At 38.8% G+C, this 21091-nt stretch overlaps 1 protein-coding gene across 1 annotated transcript in view; it reads left to right on the forward strand.

Annotated features, from left to right (window-relative positions):
• The first annotated feature begins 12074 nt into the window (after window positions 1–12074).
• zbbx (zinc finger, B-box domain containing) overlaps window positions 12075–21091 on the forward strand; it is a 102477-nt gene continuing 93460 nt past the window's right edge. Inside the window, exons 1-3 of the mRNA XM_085184389.1 lie at window positions 12075–12255; window positions 13949–14082; window positions 14567–14680. Coding sequence (XP_085040515.1) covers window positions 14018–14082; window positions 14567–14680 — 179 coding nt within the window. The 5' untranslated portion in view covers window positions 12075–12255; window positions 13949–14017. The remainder of the gene's footprint in view (window positions 12256–13948; window positions 14083–14566; window positions 14681–21091) is intronic.

Genomic DNA, 21091 nt, shown 5'->3' on the forward strand with positions numbered 1-21091 from the left:
GCAGACTTTGTGTGTAAATACTGATGGCCTCGCTTGCGAATGCAGGTTTCTTCTGCACTTTATCTCCCCTGCTCTGTCCATCTGTAGCAGAGGGAAGGAGAGAGGACGATGACAGAAAGTAAGGAGAGAATTTGTGTAGATTGGGGGAAAAAAGGACAAAGGAAATTAAAAAAAGAAATTGAAGGAAACAAGTAAAGGAGAGGCCAACGCGAAGGGAAGCAAGGGGCCAAAGAACTGACAAGAGGATGAAAAGAAGAGTAGACAGAATCAGTAGATGAAGCGAGGAAGCGGGCAAGAGTTCAGTGGTGATAGAAATGGATAAAATATAGAGGTAAAGGAGATGTGAAAGTGCAGGGTTTGGACAGAAGTGCAAAAGAGAAATTGAAGATAAACAGCAGGAAAGATATGGAACAGGTGAGGGAAGTGTGAGGCGGTGAGATGACTAGACAACGGAGTATAAGAACAGTAAAGGTGAAGAAGAGAAATGTGTCACATCCACTTGAAGTTCATATCATGCTCCCGGTTTCTGGGTTAACCTAATCCACATCAGCTCGAAAACCTCCACAGTAACCTTCACATGTCTGTTGTCTTCCTTCTTTTTTTCCCTCTTTATTTTTGTCTCTCCACAAGACACGGCTTTGAGCTTCTTATCTAGCATGCTGAAACACTTTCAAACATCTTTCCAGTTGGTGCGAATGCTAAATTGGTCCCAATGGTTGCAGATGATCAAAAATATAAAAGATTCAAAGTTCTTAAAAAACTGCGGTTACATAGCCTGGAAGCTGCTGCGTTTGATGCTGATGTCTGTGCTCACATCACCGAGCAGTCTATATAATATTAATCCTGATAAGCTGCACAATGTAAAGGTAAGGAGCTGCGTGCACGTAGTGTAACTGTAGTGCCTGAATTCTTTGCACACACATAAGTCGCCTGCATGCAAACAGCCAGCAGTAAAGGTGTCACACAGTTTAGGCAGTTCAGAGGGGAGAATATGACATTAATATTCATATATAACTATTCTAGTACCACAGCAATACGGCACATTTCTCCTTAAGGTCACAGCAAGCTCTTCAAAGCAAATGGATTTGTAAGTACTTTAACATATTTCATAAAGCTCTTTAAAAAGCCTGTGTGTGTGTGTGTGTGTGTGTGTGTGTGTGTGTGTGTGTGTGTGTGTGTGTGTGTGTGTGTGTGTGCACTCACGCAGTCCATATTGTCCTTTCTGAATAATAAAACCCTTTAACCGAGCCCCTCCCGTGTGGATATCTATAGAATACCTCATCTGAAACTGGAGAAACAGACATGCTCTACGCACATTTAAACTGCTGTGGGCTGCTGGCTTAACTCCCTTCCTTTGCTAGAGGCTATTCCAGCACGGTCGCTCCCTTGTGTGTTAGCCCAGAACCTGGTGTGACAGTTTGGCCCCATGGTTACGTCCCCATAGCTGATATCCCCTAATAATCTTCCATTCAGCCATTAACTGGAAGCACGTGGCTGTCATGAATGTGTGCGCTTGTGGATCTGTGTGTGTGTGTAGCGATACAGATAAGAGGAACAAACGTGTTGTGTGACGGCACGTAAGACTAATCACAAATATGCAGTATTCACAGATTTTAACTGGGATTTAAATTTTTTATATGACTGAAATATTGAAGCACCTCCACCTGCCTGCAGCATATATATTCTCCAACCTCTCCTCACCTCCTGTTCAAGGGTTTTTTTTTTTTTTTTTTTTTTTAAATTCTGGACAGGTCTTCAGATTTCTCTTTATATATCTCTTTAACCCCCCACCCCGCACCCCATCTCCTTCCTCCTGTGCCTTCACTCTTCCCTGTCCTCTTTCTTCCCTCCATATCCCGTCTATCATTGCTGCCTTCCGTGACTTAAGTAATCTCTCTCTTTACTGTGTCCACCCTTTCTCTCTCATCTTCTATCCATCATTTCAATCTATTCTCTTGCTGCAGCTTGTTTCATTCTCTCTGTTCCTATCAGCCCCCCTACCCGGCACCTTTTTTCTCCTCCTCTCTCCCTTGTCCATACATCTGTTGCCCTCTCTCTCTCTCTCTCTCTCTCACACACACACACCTTCTTTCTGTCTCTCTCCATCGCGCCCTCTCTCGCTGTCTGTTCTTCCATGAAATTAAAGCGCTCTAAGCTGCTGTTTAATCAGAGCCTGTTTGGGAAAGTGCTGCGATGACAGAAACCGTCCATCCCCAAGTGCTGTGTCTATGTATGCATGTGTGTGCTATATACTGTATGTGTGTGTGTGTGTGTGCGCGCACGCGTCTTCGTGAACATAATTCCAGATAATAAATAAAGATGAAAAGCAGAAGGATGCGTGTGTCTGAATTCCAGCCGGGTTTGTTTGGGTGAACGTGTATGTGTGGCGAAAGATATGTGCTTAGATGGCCATTAATCCATAAATAATCAGCATTAGCAGGTGGTGTAGCCTGATAAAGGGATGATTAACTAAAAATCAGGTAGTATGTTTACTGTGTGGGTTGTATAAATGATCAACAAAGCCAATTAAATACAATTCCACAGTGCAAAACAGCAGTTAACAGTAGTTGACTGATTTACATGGATGATATGAGGAGGGGAAAAAAAAGGGGGGGGGGGGGGGCAAAAGGATGGTGCCTGGGAGGTAGTGCAATGAATAACTTCACTGACTGCAATGCACTTTAATGTTCCTTAAAGATTTCTGGGAAAATGAACATGGTTAAAAAAGACTGATACCACTGTTGACTGTTAATTGTAACCAGGAGGTAACTGGCACAGCTTAGCATGCCGATTGGTAGGCGGCAGCAGCTAACCACAAAAAAATTGTTACCACTACTTTAAAGTGCAAAAAGGTTTGCAGTTTTTTTGGAACTTGCAGTTGTACATTTTGCAACTTTCACTGCAATTAATTATAAGCAGTCAACGCATGAATAATGAACCTTGTCAGCCAAGAAATACTTCTAATATGCAGTTCTATCCTAAATTCAAAAAATGTTGTTTTTACAGTTTTGTTTCCTTATATCTTAAACTTACAGGGTAAAATGTGTAAAACAGTGGGGCCAAAGGCACTAGTAGGTGGATTTGGAGACTCTGAAGAGTGCCAGGATAGCTATTTCCCCCTGCTTTCAGTCTTTGCATTAATCTTAGCTAAAGCCTTTTGTGCTGTTGGCTCAGATAAACCTCAGGGATGGGATAGGTGTGTATTCACATTGTGTTCATGCAAGTCTTTGCATTTCAAAAAAATATCTTTAGAAGCATCTACGGTGGAGCGAATGTTCAAGAGCATTACAAAATGTGCAAAACCGGTAAAAAAATGGATGGGAACAAACAGCTGCATCAAACAGACAGACAATACATTAGTCACACGCTGTTGCTATGTGGATACAGCATATGGTCTGACCATAGTTATGCAAAGGGGCACACCTAGCCACCGAGGCGTGGAGGCAGGCATACATGATCAACATGTTTCTTGCTGGTCACCCACATCATCTGAGATTTATTTCTTTCCAAAACAGAGTTCTGCACCTTTCCTCTCAACGAAGCACTTTGCAAGACAGGACGAAATGAAACATTATCAACGTGATTATGACAAACACATTTTTGCAAACAAATGTCATGTCATTTGTGATATATACGCAGCCCCCTTTCCCAGAACAATCTGCGTGTGCTTCCTGAGAGTGGTGAACACTCCCCTCCCCGGCCCGCAGTCAACATGCTCAGTGCATAAAATCACAATGATAGCTGTGATAGAGCCAACAGCCATTCTTCATCACTATGTTCCAATCAATCCGGGATGTGTTCCACACATGACCTGGAGATGGCAGTGGAGTTACAGCTCGGTGATGGACTGCTGGGATTGTGCGCGTGCTTATGCTCAGGTGTGTATTTGTGGCTGCAAAAAAATACGCTGGTGTGTGATAAAGAGAGAGAGAGGGTGCACAGGAGCGATCAAGCAGGAAAAAAAACACCAGTGAAAGGAATTTTACCTGTGCTCCCACGCACATTGTTTTACAGACATTGGAGGGGAAAAATTGTCTATTCTAAATCTTGTTCATGCCACCATTTGTCTCTATAATCCATGGCAGAACAATAGGCTGATGTGATCAAACAGTATCAGCTTGTTCCCTGGTTATTAAACGTCATGTCTGACCCAGATTTCCACACAGCAGTTACTGTCACACTCACTCTTTCCTCGAGTTGGATAGCTATAATAAAATTGAGTAACATAAAAAAGGAATGACACGCAATTTTATTTCGCCGTGGCTTTAACAAGGCAGCCAGTGTTACTGTCAAACCTTCTACTCAAACCAAAATGAGCAATTTATCATTGTCCAATAGGGGATTGTGGTTCACTCCATTCCTTCTACTGGCTTTCTAAGCACATTTTACCTGGTTGTCTTTGTTTTTTGCCTGCCTGCCTCCTGTTATCACCAGTTGCTTTTGATCTTTTTCAGCAGATGTGACTCTTGCTTTTTCCTGACACATCTCTTCTTTTACAGCCTTGCTTTCACTCATGCGGCTCACTTTGACTGCACAGTATCCATACTTTCTGTGCAGCAAACGTGCGAACGTGACCGTCTGAATATGTGACACACAGCCATCGGCTTTAAGCGGCTTCACGTGATAAAGAGCCACTCACGTGCGTTCCTTGGTGCTCTTCTCTTTTCTGTGCCTTCAGGTCCTGCACCTCATCCATCTCCCCCCCTCTCTTCCTCCTTTCCACACTCAACCTCTCAATTTCTCAGTTGGCCTTTGCGTCCAGCCCTCTAGCCTCTCTCCCCTCTGCCACAGCTCTCATTACCTCTCTGTGTCTTCCTCAATGACATCTAGTGACTACCTATCAGATCTTGACACTTTGATACCCTCCTACTGCTCTGTTGTGCTCTTCTTGCTTTCACTCTTTGTCACTCACTCTGTCTCCTCCCCTTTTGTTCTTCCTTTCTAATTTCCTATCGATCTTTCAATCCATATATCCCATCACTGTATGTTAGTAAAGCTATGCAAGACAAATAGTCTTATTACCTGTTATGGTCACTGAATGTTCATGATTCTTAGATAGATACAGCTGGTCTAGAGCACACATGCCACATACTTTACCATATTCATATTTCTGAGAGAGACAGACAGTCATTTTCCCATGCACATGCACACACACACACTGTATGGACACTAATCACTCACCCACTGGGACCTTCAGCCGCAAGTCACAAGAGGATGAAGACCTCATTATATTCAATATACTGGACTCTCTTTATGATGTCAAGGATCTGCACATGTACTGTATTCCTGTCCATGCTTCTCATATCACTGTGGCCTATAGTGATGGTGCTAATCCCCTTTTGCTGCTCTTGCCTATCTGCCTCCTCCTCATCTAGCCCACGTCTCTTAGATTGGCATGTCCACCGAGTAAGTCTCTTTACAGCCGTGGCCTAAAAGGGTTTTTTTTCTCCCAGTGATGAGAACCTCAGAAAGAAGGAATCTCATTATTTTCAGAAGGACCTGCTTTTGGATGTTCCACACAACTGTGAGAATAAATGATTGTTTCAGCCCTTGAAATAGCTCTTACCAGATGTTAACAATATCTTGGGTTTTAATGAAGGAGCTGTGAGATTATGTGAGTTTTATCATAAAATGCAGGATCCTGTCTGCACTTTTGATTGGCTTTGTTTTAAAATGCAAAATCTCTAAACAAATAGCATCATTGGCATGTGCAGTCAAATATATATGAGTAAACAGTTACTTTAATACTTGTGTATTCACTGAGAATAACAGGCTGAAGAGTACTTCCCTGCAGAGAAAATCCTGGCGTGTTACTGAGAGAATCTGTTGTAGAAAAAGAAGATCCTGAACCAGCTTGTTTGTGATCCCACACCTTGAATTCCAACACTTCTACAACATTTGCCTCAAGATTATGTTACTCATCCAGTTGTAAAAACACCTGTGAACATTCAATAGTAATAGTATTGAGTCCAACGCATTTCATAGTCCATGACAGAATATAATACATTCTGTGGACAGATGAGACAATAGTTGGACTTTTATAAAAGGTTTGAGTCCTGTTACATCTGATGACCTGCTGAAGTGACTTTGAATGTGGCATGGTTTAGTTAGTATTTCAGAAACTGCTACTGGGATTTTCCCAACAGCTATCTCTGTGGTTTACAGACAACAGTCCGAAAATGAGTGAGTCCAGTGAGTGGCAGTTCTCCGAAGAGTTGCGAAACTGCTTTAACCCGATAGCAAGGCAACAGTAACTCAAATAACCACTTGTTACAATTGAGATATGCAGAACGGCATCTCAGAATGCATAAGTCTTGAAATATACATACCACAGGAGCAGAAGACCACTGGGTGGCATTCCTGTCAGCTAAAAACAGAAAACGGAGGCTTAAACTCACTCACCAAATCTGGAAATTAGCAAGAGATTGGAAAACTACTGCCTGGCCTGATGAGCCTTGATTTTTCCTTGGACATTTCGATGGCAGGGTCCAGAGTTTTTGTAAACAACATGAAATCATGGATTCATCCTGCTTTGCATAAATGGTTGGTGTTGTAATGATCTTGGGGTTTTTTTCTGGGCATAATTTAGGCCACAGCCTACCTGACCAAGTCCATCCCTTTATCACCACAGTGTACCCATTCTCTGATTGCAGCATCCAGCAGAATAATTAATCATAGCACAAAGTTCATCTGAAATTGTTTTCTCAAAAATGACAATGAGTTGTCATTTTTGAGATGCTAAAGATGCTGAAATCAGATACAAAAGATATAAAAATAGGTTAACTAATATACTTAGATTTAGTAAAAAGGAATACTATATGAAGCAATTAGATATAAATAGAAATAATAATAAAAGATTATGGGAAATCCTGAACAGTGTTATACAACGTGGGACTGGACAAAAGAACTATCCCAAGTATTTAATTTGTAATGACCATGAAGAATACAATATGGATGTTGTGGCAAATAGTCTCAGTGAATTCTTTGTAACAGCTGGACCAAATTTAGCAAGAACAATCACTCATCCTGGGAAAGCACAGGAAAAATCGGATACACTGATAGACAGAAATCCATATTCTATGTTTCTCACAGCCGCTGATGAAAGTGAAGTTTTTGAAATTGTCAAAAAATGTAAAAATCAGAAATCTTTGGATTGTAATGATATTGATATGATAGTGGTTAAAAGAGTCATTGAGGCTATTATAAAACCATTTACATACATCTGTAATTTATCATTTCAAACTGGTCGATTTCCAGACAGAATGAAAATAGCAAAAGTTATACCTCTATACAAATCTGGAAACAAACACCTTTTCACAAACTACAGGCCTGTCTCTTTACTACCTCAATTCTCAAAAGTTCTTGAAAAACTGTTTAAAAACCGAAAAATTTACAGATAAACATAAACTACTCACTGAGAGTCAGTATGGATTCAGATCAAGCAGATCAACATCATTGGCACTATTAGATTCAATAGAATACATCACAAATTCCACAGACAAAAAGCAATATGTGGCTGGGTTATTCATAGACTTGACAAAGGCATTTGACACTATAGATCATGATATATTAATAAGAAAACTGGAACGTTATGGTGTCAGAGGGGTAGTTTTAGATTGGGTTCGGAGTTATTTAAGTGACAGAAAGCAGTTTGTGAAAATAAATGGTGGTTGTTCCTTATGTATGGACATTGCTTGTGGTGTACCCCAAGGGTCCAAAATTCTTCAACTTGTACATTAACGACATCTGTAAAGTGTCCAAAGTATTAAAAATGGTTCTCTTTGCTGACGATACAAACATTTTTTGCCCTGGTGATGATCTGCAGAATTTATTGGAGGATATGACTAATGAAATAAGTAAAGTGAAGTTCTGGCTTGATAAAAATAAATTATCATTACATTTGAATCTAAACTTATGTTATTTGGAAATAGTAGTTTAAATACAAATGCAAAGATTTAAATAAATGGTGTTGATATTGAAAGAGTCAGTGAAAATAAATTTCTGGGGGTAATAATAGATGAAAAACTTAACTGGAGAGCTCACTTAAGATATATTCATTCCAAAGTATCACGTAGCATTGCAGTACTAAACAGGGCAAAACAGGTATTCGACAGAACATCATTTCATATTCTATACTGTTCACTGGTTTCACCATACTTAAGCTATTGTGCAGAGGTCTGGGGCAATAACTATAAAACCACATTACATTCACTTTTTACTCTTCAAAAAAAAAAAAAAAAAAGCAATTCGAATCATCCACAATGCAGGTTATAGGGAACATACAAACTCACTATTTTTGCAGTCTGAAATATTGAAAATTGACGATCTAGTGAAATTCCAAACAGCACAAATTCTATTCAAAGCAAAAAATAAAGAACTGCCAGGTAATATTCAGAGTATGGTTTTTTTTGAAAGAAGGAAGTTATAATTTAAGGGGTTTTTGTAACTTCAAAACAATGAAGGTACGTACTACAAGAAAAGTCTTTTGTGTTTCTGTTCATGGAGTGAAACTATGGAACAGTCTGAATATGGAATTAAAGCAATGTCCAAACATAAAACTGTTCAAAAAGAGTTATAAAAGTATGATCTTCTCGAACTATAAAGAAAAGGAAAATATTTAAATTAAGTGAATGTCTCTATTTAAAAAAAAAACCAACTCATGATGTGATATTATAGTATATAGTATATCAGAAATCTGTTCACTATTTTTATTACAAATTATATCAGTAAGGAAGCTGACTAGATATTAACTGATAATTTATGGCAAAGAGGTGGGATTAAATAAGTGTTTACTTCTTCCCACTCCCTTTCAACATGTAAATTAATAATTTTTTTTGTATGTAATTTGTTCAGTTTTTCTTTCTTATTTTCTTTTCTAAATGTACTTGTATATTGTTCACATGTTGAAATAAATTATCAATCAATCAATCAATCAATCAATCAATCAGTTCACTGCACTGTGGTGGAACTTTAAGACTCACATGATGGATGTGCAGCTGACAGATCTGTGTGATGCAGCTGTGTGATGAAGTCATGTCATTATGGACCCAAATCTCTGAGGAATGTTTCCAGCATCTTGCTGAATCTATGCTGCAACAAGCAAAAGATGAGCCAAACGGGTATTTACAAATGTACAATATCTAACAAAGTTGCCAGTGAGTGTAAGTTCTATAATAATCATATATATATATATAACCATAAACATTTGATCTCTACTATGTGTTATACTGTTCTATATGTGGTCAAGAGGATTGTTGCATGAGCAATGTCTGCAGAATACTAACATGGACCTATTTCAGGACCCATGTTTAATTGCAAATATGAATTTATATGTATATCTATATATCTATATATCTATATCTATCTATCTATCTATCTATCTATCTATCTATATATATATATATATATATATATATATATATATATATATATATATATATACACACACACACACATTCACACATTATGGCTTAAACAGGTGCAAAGGTGTCTTTTACTGCTTTCTCGTGCTCCCTTAGAACCATAAAGACTGACTTATCTATTCATTTTTTGGTACATTACAGATTCACAATTCACAATTTTTCCCTTTTTTTCATTGTCTATAGACTGTATCCCAACATGTGAGCTGCAGCTATCCAGATACTCCCTACTCCTGGCAACCTATGAAGTAATTGGCTTTGTGAAGTATGAAAGCATGAAACGCGATCAGTATTCTGTTTTTTTGTACGTCAGATTCTCAAAATCTTTTTCCTTGTGTAACTTTTCTCTGCTTTGTTGTGGTGATATAATAATCTGATGTCATGCTCCTTCTAACTGGAGGTTAGTTGAATTGATCTTGGTTGACTTAAGGTAATACACCCTATATTCTTTTCAATTTTGAGACTGCTGCGCTGATTTGGTCAGACAATTTCAGGTCAGGATCGAACGAGCATAAGGCTAAAGTTTTCTATACTGTCAATTTTTTAGTGAGGGGCAACACAGGGACTTAGTTATTGAGGCCGACAGCGTCCGAGTGTTACAGCAAGAAAGTCCTATAGATGTTCTCCTGTGATCTGGTTTCCTCCCACAGTTCAAAAACATGCAGATCAGGTAAAATAGAAGATTAAATGTGCCTGGTGTTAATCCTATGATAGACTGGTGACCTTCTTTCCATTTGTGAATACAGGGATAGTCTTCTTCCCTCTGTGACTCTGAATAGGAATAGGCAGGTATAGAAGATGAATGGATGAAAGCTGTTAAATAACCTTTTCAAGGTTATTTAACAATTTCTCCATTATTTCATCAATATACTTGTAGGATTATCTACAAACCTCCTGTGCATGCCAGGAGCCCCACACAAAAGAGTGTGTGTTGATTCTGGCTGGCTGGCTGACTACATTCTTTCTCTCTATGTTTCTCGCACCATGTCATTGATAAAAGGTTTCCAACCATAGCCAAACATTCAATATATATATCCAGCACGGGCCTGCTGAGGAAGGTTTAACCCAGCAGATGACATTCAGTACAGTGCCATAATCATTGCCTCCTAATGAATTAAATAGCCCTGACATTTCACAGCACAGTGCTTGTCCTTTTCCTGCAACTGCTCTGGTGTTGTAGCCCTCCTTGCATGCATTCTGTTGCTCTCTCATTACTTCTCCTGCATTGCTTTTCCATGTGCCTTTTGGCCTCTTGCTTTGTCCCCTTCTCTACCTGCTCCCTTCAGCTCTATGCACCTCGCTTCCCCCCCTCACTCCTGCTTTCTCTTCCTCCCATCCGTCCGCTCATCTGTATTCCACTGCACGCCCTGCTGTCTGTGCAGGCAGAGCTGAGAGAGAACGGGAGAGGGAGGGAGTCACTGTTTAGCAGCCGAGACAGGATCCAGCTGGAGGGTCACGACCCTAAATGACCATCCCCCCACACACACACAGAGGCACGTGTACAATAAGTCATACACCCACACTTTCCTGATGGCAGGAGCAATAGGTCATATGCCAACAATGTAGGAAGAGAGAAACAGACAAAAGGAGGGAGTACAAGCAAACGAGAGAGAAAGGATTTAGGAATGAGGTGGAGGTGTGCTAAACCATAATTGTCCTGTGGTTTGGAAAAGGACGGCATGGAAGGATAAAGACGCAAGGAAAAAAGAAAAAGTAAAGGTGGAGGAATCGCTTGCTGTAGATGAGTGCTTTTGCAATCGTCAAAAAGTTTCTATTGTCCTGGAATACAAATGAGGCTGGATGAATGCCTGGCTGTACTGTTATGGGCAAGAACATCTCAAAGGCATATAATGATAATGACAATCAATAATACAGTTATTATTTTAAAAAGGCAGACGAATCACATGTAGAATTTCACTTAATTAATACTAGATTTTTCTGTTTTGATGCACAGTTAGTGCTGCTGATCCTTTATAGGCTACACATATATTACCTGTGGTATGTATGATGTAATATGTACTCTATTTTTAAAGTTGCAAAAGCACTAAAACTCTGTGTTTTTAACCTGGCATTTAACCTTCTTGTTAGTGACATTGTAATGTTAGAACTCCATCAGGTTTGTATTTTACACATAGCAATGTAATAAGTGGCTACATAGTGACTTATGTTTCTTGCTTACAAATAAGCACTCTTGTGGGGACACAAACTATATTCCTCACTTTGGTCTTACCAAATTCAACCCAGCACATTTATCTTATGGGCTAATGGGAAATTATTTTGCTTCTGATCTCTAATGCTTGTCAACATGAAATATTTAAACATCATCGTCTTTGGATTACTAAAGACAACTCCAAAGTCAGCTAAAAAATAAAAAAAATAAAAAAATAACGAGGGTTCAAAGCTCTAATCAGTGCTATAAAATTTTATCTTGATGCTTTAAGGATTTTAATTAGACGGGAATTCCCACTACCCATGATTATCAAAGCAATAGGGGAATTTGCTGCCTTTGAATCCAATGCTTATTCCCGGAACAAACAAAAGCACATACACACGGCCTAATTCCTTTTTTTAAATATATCAAACGGGGAAAAAGTTAACCAAAACACAAACAAACACGGATATACGGAGCAAAACCGCCTCCAGTCAACCTATCGCGAGACAGGCGTAAGTTGCTATAGTAACCTAACAGAAACGTTTCGACTACAGAGGAGAAGCGCTCCTGACGAAAACCTGCAATAAATGTCATGTAAATGTGACCTTTTGGCTTAACAACTAAAAAAAGGTTGATAAATTATCCGAAGCAGATAACTCTGAAAAGAACCGCGGAGCGATTTGGGTAAGTTTCATATTCTCAGCAGCCTGTGAAGTTTAAGTTAGCCTGTTCTACAGTTACCGTCACATGCCACATGAGCTTCACGGTTACTGTCTTAATATTAAATAAACCGGTCTCACAGTAGTCATTTTGTCCCGTAGGAAAAGCACAGGGGGGATTAAAAACATTAAGAGTTCCATTAATGACCCAGTAAGTTGTTCCGGTGAGCCAGCATGAAAAATACCAGAAGCTAATCTAATTAATGGGATTTAGTACACCTGCGCTTTTGCTGACACTACAAGAGATGTGTGGTGTGAACAAATGCATTACTGTGTGTGCGTGTGTGTGTCATCTTTACTATACGGCTCGGAGGAGACAGTAAATTTAGCTTCACCCAGTCAAATGTCTCTCTCTAGACCAGCTACTCTCTGTTAAACCCTTTGTAAAAACTGTCGCTGTCTAACATGAGCTTACAGGAGCATACGTCATACCCTCGTAATGGTGACTGGATTGTTTCCCCCCCTGCCTGCTGTCAAAATCCTTTATGACGTCAACATTTTTTGCGAAGTGTTCAACACCTTTTTATTTATATTTTATTATTATTATTATTACTATTATTATTATTGGTATTGAATTTACAGTCAAATCACATTTAACGTTAATTAATTTTGTCTGTCCCTGAACATATGTCATTGGTTTGTGGCGGATGTGGGATTCACTGAATACACTCCATACTCTGGAGGCAAATTGGATCATTGTGCTGGTGTGTTCCTCAGTGGGCATTTGATTTAACTTAGCTTTGTTATAGCTCCTTGCAGTTGTTCCCTTATTTACAAGAGGTCACTGCATGTTTTATCCATTCACATATCCATGCTTTTCCACTTATCTGGCTCAGGATTACAGGAGTAGGGGCTGGACCCTATCCCAGCTGTTAAAGAGTGAGAGGGAGGGTACGCCCTAGACAGGTCGCCGGCCTGTCGCAGAACTAAAACAGAGAGACAGACAACCATTCACACTCACATACATATTGACGCCTATGGTCAATTTAGAATCACCAGTTAACCTAACCCCACTAACTGCAGCCACAGTGAGGCAACAGTGCTAACCACTGTACATGTTTTATGTGGCAGATCTTTACACCGGATGTCCTTCCTGATGCAACCCTGAAGGGATTTGTTTCTCCTCCTGGCATTGAATCTTTTACAAATTTGCTTCAAGTGAAAAAGCAAAAAAAAACCCAAAAAACCCAAATCCCGGAAAACCATCTGTTCTGGGATAGGTGTGTTTGTGGCTTTTCATCAATATTCTAATTTTACCCTATGGATATACGATTATGTTTTTAAAATTGCCTGTGAAATGTCAGTGTTTTTGCTAAGAGACTACCCACCTTGAACAAAATGGCTCGTCTAATGTCACTTTTTCTACCTACTGAGTTTCTAGCAGGTGTGGCTGTATTGCTTTTATCAAACCTGCCTTACCGGCTAATTTTCTTAGTCGTCTTTTACTGCTCCCAAACCATTTATCATCCATTTAGATTCGTCAGATGCAATTTAAATATACGTGATTGCTTGTTTTAACTTCCTATTCTTCTGGGCAAATGCATCCCTGCTATTTTGCTCGTTCCACCGTGGCAGTATTCATTTATGGCTGTGTGTGATTTAACTTGGGCCCTGCATGATATCCAGTTTTATGCCATTACTGTGGGTTTTTATTGCAGCAGAGACTCTTTGTAAAAAGCACAGCGAAAGACTGGAGAAGAATACCTGAGCCACCAGAAAGAAGAACCATGAATTTAAATGACTTTGTGGTGCTTCCTAACAACAAGGCCAAATCTGTCAAGCTCAATGCCAGGTAAGATGAGATAAGATCAATGATGTGATTTAAGGCATTCGGTAGAAGCCCATTATTGTTCCTTGGCTCCCATCCTATTTTCATCTGTAACCATTCAAATTCTATCCAGAGAATCGCTATTTCACAAAATGGACTTTCAAGCAAGGTAACTGTTGTGAGGTGGTGCCTGTGTTTCTTGGTAGACTCTATTCTTTTTTTTGTTTTTTGCTCTGTTTTTTACTAATATTGCTCAATACTCCTACTGTAGTTTCTCATTTGCCAACCGGTAATTGAATAAATTAATGCCTGACTTGGTGATGCCCTGATCCAGTAACTAATTGATTGCATGTATTGATTATTCATAGCAAAAGAGATCTGCTAGTGGTGAAAATAAATTGAAGTTATCGATGAAAGCCTTGGTCTCCAATCTGACGGAGTAGGCCCTTTGTATTATTGATTGTTGTTAATTGATTGCTTATATGTGGGTGTGTTTGTGTTAACATAGGAACTTGCAAGAATTGCAAATGGAGACCACGACTCTTGCCAGTGAGAGCAGGGAGATAGAGGAGAAACTGCAACGGCTGAAAGACAGCATCAGTAAAGAGAAGGCGGAAAGAGGGTGAGTATTAGTGTTACAGACTGTATCCTAGAAGGGCAGTGATTTGGAGAAATCGAAAAGTGAAAATGCAAGTGAGACGCCAGGAAAAACACAGGAGAGGTGGAGAGAGGGGAACGGAAGATAGTGTAGTGAATAAGCATGAGCTGTAACACAAAACACAGAAGAGGGAATTTTGTTTTCCTGAATCAAGTTTCAGCTTACTGAAGAGAGACTTCTCCTTATGTTGTCTGTGGAGTATTTTCTTTACTTTACATTTGTTTTTTTCTGGGTGTTTTCAGCTGTTTAGATAAATAAATAAATAACTATGGGAAACCACATAAACAACCTTCATTCATCATCCCATTTAGCAATTTAACACTTTATCGTAACAAGTACTACGGCAGCCTGGTTCCATTCACATTTAGTCTTGAAAAGTCCTCTAGCCATATTATTAGGTACAAATATCGCCCACACTATTACGAATGTTGCAGAAGTAGTTGAGACTCGTAAAACTAGATAATGGTTTACAGTTTCAGTGCAAATTGGAATGCCACCCAGTGTGGTTTTCTGCAGCTGTATCCCATCTGCTTCAAGGTCTTATGTGTTATGTGTTCAGAGATGCTGTTCCGCATACTTTAGTTGTAACAAGTGGTTATTTTAGTTCATCCCATCAGATCAAAGCAGTCTAGTCATTCTGCTTGGACCTCTGACATCAACAAGGAATCTTTTCCCAGCGAACTGCTGCCAATTGGATATTTTCTCTTTTTTTGGACAATTCTTTGTAAACCCCAAAAATGGATGTGTGGGAAAATCCCAGTTACTTAAATCATCTCTTTTCCTCATTCTCATGCTCAGTTTGAACTTCAACAGGTTGTCTTGACTATATCTACATGCTTAAATGATTAGATTGCATTATTTGCATTAACAAGTAGTTCAAAAGGTATACATAAAAAAGAGGACTGAGTATTTTTCACATACTATTATTTACTCATATAACTGAATTTTTTTTCTTTTCTTTCTAACAAAGTGACCAGTAGTACAACTAAACCTTAAGTAAAACACAGACAAAACATCAATAAAATCTCCTGTCAGCTATGTGGATGTGAAACAGCTGTATATCAAAGATGGTGCTAAATTTATTTGGCGAAATAGCTTTCAGTACATACCTTAGGTGTATGTATTGAAAATGTTAGATGAGTTTGAATCTCAGTGACCTTGATCTAAAGCTTTTGGAATTGACACCATAGGTGTATCCACTAGTAGGCTGAGGGGTAGCACTGGCAGATGCCAGTATTTTATTTTTGGGATGGCAACTTTTTTAACTTATATTGGGTAAGATTTAAAGAGTCAGGATGAGGGCATAAAGGGAATGCAGAGATTAGATAGTGAAATGGTTGGAACATATGTGAAAAATGCACCAGTTCAACTCGACTGCATGTCATTCCTCTGCACTTTTTCCCACACTTGCTGTCTATCTCCGCTGCCACTATCCAATAAAAGCAAAAGTGTAAAAATGTCAAAATGTCACAAGAAAGCATCCTGAAAAAATGGAAGAGGGAAACTAGAAAAAGGGGAATAAATATAGCAACTTCGTAGACACAGCAGGTGACTAATGGAGAGACATGAGGTAGTGCGAGAGGCAGAGAAGTTGCAGCAGCTGTAAAAGAGCAGGCAACACAGAAAGTAGAGACACTGAGTAATAGAGACAGATAGAGGTAGACACCAAATGAGAGAGTGGGAGGTCTGCGACTTCTCTAACTATAAAGGTCAAGAAAAGGTTGCTATGGAAGGAATAAAGAAGCAGTCAGGGAACTGAAAAAGCCAGTCATAGATGAAGTTAGCTCATGCCCATGCAAAAGGTCAGTGGAGCAACCTTCAACCGACATCAGAGAGACGATGCACAAGACATAAGAATGAGCAACAGTAAAATGAAGGAGAAAAAAATACAGTGGGAAGATTTTTGATGTTAAAATTAGCTTTGAAAGAGATAAATCACTGGTCATTAGCCCCATTTATATTTTCGCCTTACTTTGATTATAATCAAAGTCCTGATGTTGTCTGTCCTGGATGGATTTATCTTGATGGGATGTTGTTGAGCCCATTATTTATGTAATATTTTTAGTTAGGTCTATATTTGTTTCCACCATGTCATTAACTGTCACAACTACTTAGATTAACTGAAAGTGGATATAGAGAGTCACTGACAGTATATACAATGCTATTTGCACGCTTTCATTTCTTTCTATAAATAAGTTTCTTATATTCTTATTTAATTTTAATTGGACAGGGCAGTGATAACGGTGAGAAAGTGGTAACAGTGAAAAAGAACTTCAGTGTCTCTGAAAATCACTCTTTAAAGAGATGGAAGCAGCTGCCTGCTATTCAGAAATGCTAAGTTATTACTCTGTCATGTTAAAAGAAAAAAAGAGCTCCAAAATATCAGGTTTATATAGATGATAATTAAATATATTTTGTTTGAGGTTTTTTGTTTATAGGGTTTAATTTTCAGTATTGGTTTACCAAAGTCACAGTCTCTCTTAAAAATGAGATGTAAGTGTACAGTTGTATTCCCATCGAAGGCAACTCAGATCTTGCTAGACACAGGAAATCACAATTTTTGGCTAAAAAGTCCTCCAACAAAGAAAGAGATAAAAGCAGAGTCAACATTGGTCTGGGCTTTTAAGATAGAGAGCCCTGTGAGCTGCTAAAAGGCTTCAGTTTGACTATTTTTGTTTTGCTTCACTTTGTTTTGGTGTGAGATTCTTCTCTAGTGCAACATCCATTGGTTCTGAATGTTGCATAATACCGTTAAGCATTTAAAACCTAAATATTCTAGATTTTTTATTTACCAAAAATCCAGCTGAGTTTGGTTTTAATGTTATTCATGTGTTCTTGACAACGTTTGAGCTTTGTTGCTAACCCGAGACCTTTGTAGTCACACAAACACCTATAAATGATATATACTGTACATACCTGGCTCATTATTGTGAGCCATTCCTAGTTGTATGAACAGAAAATTAATTTATAGCCTGAAAACAAACACTGGATATTAATGAGATGTCCATTAATACGTCTGAGTTGTGTTACCTATGTATAGTTATGGAGAACCGTGTAATATTATTAGAATATTATATAGCTCAGGGAAAGCCCTAGTGAGAGCAAAATATGGATTTTAGGCACTGAATCCTTTAAATAATATCCACTCTAAAACTATACACACACACGTGAAAATACACTTTAAAAGCAGCAGAGCTAATTACACTATCAGTGATTAAGAGTATGGCGAGAGGCGCTCATTTCTCATGATGGATTGCTATTGGTTTGATTCATACATCACCACCTGGAAGTGCAACGTGTTTATCGCTTCAGGAAAGGTGTTGCATGGTTTTTTTTTTTTTTGTTTTGTTTTACTGGAAGTCTAGGTCTAATTAAGAAGCCATCAGTATGGGAAGAGGGCCCTCTTGCCCAGGCTTTTCAAATGATAAGCACATAAACACAGTGTTTTCTGTCAGGCTGAAATACTGCAACATTTACACTCCACCAGCCCTAGGATACAACAAGATGTGAGAGCGTCAGCTTGTGTGTGATTCTGATACCTGGCCGGCTATAAATAATGTTATGCATGTGTTTCAACACTGTGGATTACAGACTTTTCTCTTTCTTTTATCCCTTTCTTTTTTTCTTGTTTTTTTTTTGTACTTTCTGGTTTGTGTTCCTTAATCAGACACACAACTGTGCCACAAAAATTCTGTTCAAGCTCTGTGTTTCTGACATATTACACCATACTCTATAAGTAAGTTCAGAAAGATTTTTGATTTGTGTGTGAGCAAGCTGTAAAAAAGTACATGAAGTAAGAGGTTGTTTATAGTATGGGGAATAGTGTGAAGGTAGGAGAGCAACTTTGCTTGCCTAACTATAGTGTGAAAATGAATAGTTTATTCTGGGTGTCTTTGTTTAGAGGTATCTCATGAGCTCTTTAAAAAACATAATATTCAGACATATTTTCTCATTTTAATTTAGATCGGAAGTAGTTAATTTTCAGAAAGACCACTGATGATTAGCAATTATTTGCAATGTCTTCTCCTTGTGCAGGGGTTTCATTAAACAGTTTTCTCTGTGCTGACTCCTGTTGTTCGAGTAATACACCTTTGTTCTGATCACCTTTGGCTTTTGTATACTGGAAACGATGGGAAGGAAGAACTCTGCCACTTAGGATCGATTAGAAAGTTAATTTTCTTACCATATATTGGTTACAGAACCCAGGTTCTTTGATGCACTGTATAAGGTTGTCATGATACTAGCATTTCAAACTCAATAACAATACCTAAGAAAATGCTTAATACCATTTTGATACTATAGAGAAAAAAAGTAGTAATAAAATAAAATAAAATAAAGATCAATCCTGGCCCATGCAAATGTATTCACCTACAGGTCTGTTTGTTTTCTATGCTTCTTATGACTTGGCACCATATTTCATTGCTGATCAAACAGAGTTAGTAAGGTAGACTCCCACTGTTTCTGTCCTGTGGCTGGTAGACTTTTCTGAGCTTCAGTCTGGGTTATAAGAGAAACATAACATTTTTTTAGACACAAATACTTGTGTCTGATAACATGTGCTGCCTAGCTGCCACATTAATGTTACCATTTCATTATTAACCGCTACCAGGTGCTAATAGTTAAACGGCAAAAGTTAACGCTGTCTGTTAAATATTTCAATAGGAGCTTCACTGACCCCATGAAATTCCTCCGACACTATTTGTCTGTGTTGTGAACATCACTACTTCAACTACTAGTGAGGGGAGTGGCTGTGTGCCTGCCTGTCTGCAGCACTGCTGTATATATTTGTGTTTCAGATGGAGGCAAAGATGACACTGTTGGTATCAGTAGTAAATAGGTATCTAACCCGATAGCAAGGTTTTTCATGGTAATTAGTGTGTAGTGTAGAGTTGTTGTTTTTTTTTTTTGATGGGTGAAAAAACTATAAGCCGTCTGTTAGTCTGCAGCCTCGACAAGCAGAGGTTTGTAGAAGTTTTTGAAAAGACATTACTGCAGACTAACAGTCATTTAATAAGTGCCTTTATTGAGTACTACAGTGAAACACAGTCATTTCCCGCTCAGTTTTTATGATTGAACGTCACATTAATTTAACTTTATTTCCCTCCTACTTTTTCTCTGAAAGCTGTGTGCAATGATACAGCAGTGGCTTCGATGTGAGACCCAGCTTAACAATTTGAATCAATTAATTAGTACACCTCTAATGAAAAAGATGAAATGGTTTCTCATTAGTTTGTCTCTCACTGACATAAAGCAGAAAGCAGACAAAGATGGGTTTGGCTAATTTGTTTAATTAGTTGTTTTCAGGTATGATGTGAAGGTTACCCAAATTTTCCCAACTTCCTTCCTTACCTGTCTTTTTTCCCCCCTTTTTTTCACCAAAACATCCAAGTGTATCTTTGACAACACTTTATTATAGATATCAAGCTGTGATTTATTTTCAGGCTGTGCAGCGTAATGTAACTCTGTTTTTCTCTCTCTGTCTGTTAGATCGCAAAGCTCCCGGAGTAGATGAATTGTTCATCTTTGTCTCAGAGTCTTCCTACTCTCTCTCTCTCTCTCTCTTTCTCTTTCTCGCTTGCTCCCTTTTTCTCTCTTGTATGCACCCAGAGAATAGGTGAACAAATTCAGTTTGCTGAGAGGAGGTGTGGTATAATCAGTTTGTGAAGGGTACACAGGCGATAATAAAGCCAGAGCAGCAGCTTGGGGCAAACGTAGTACATCATTCTCTGTTGTGGCCTGCCCAAGCCACAGATTTAATGTAGCTTTGTCTTTAGGCCGTACGGCTCACAGACACAAGCTCTCATCTTATCTAAAAGTATGGTTGAGGTTTCTTTTTTCCGGTTTCCTCTGCTCTCTCTTTGCTCTGCTTCTCGCCCTATCTGCTGCCTATTCCATTATGTTGTCTGTCCGTCTTTTATCCCTGTTCTTTTTTGTTTCATTTGGCTCCCTAGTTTGTGTGATACGTACATGTGCATTGACCTCCTGACCTGATACTACTCATCCTGGGCTGAAATCCATTATTTCTTTCTTTTTTTCTCTCTCTGTTCTCTCATGTCACACATTTACTTTGGCATTGGACTTCAAAGAGGGTTTGCCCCACGTGTATGTGTGTGCAAGAGGGGCACATATGTTGTCATTTCTCACTTTGGCTGAGATGGGTCAGATAAAGGTGATAGCTGGGCGTGTTTAAGTATATGTCAGTCTATTTTTCCCAGAATCATCTTAATTAAATTGAACTAACCCTAAATTTTACAGCTTAACCTAACCTTTATGACATTCTTATCTTCAAACAACTCTGAAGGTATTTAGAAGAGTGAGGACTGGCCAAGCAACAAGCAAGCAAACAAACGATTAATCTGTTAGCTACAAGACTTG

This window comes from Neolamprologus multifasciatus, chromosome 14 (assembly GCF_963576455.1).
Source record: "Neolamprologus multifasciatus chromosome 14, fNeoMul1.2, whole genome shotgun sequence".
NCBI classification, from domain to species: Eukaryota; Metazoa; Chordata; class Actinopteri; order Cichliformes; family Cichlidae; genus Neolamprologus; species Neolamprologus multifasciatus.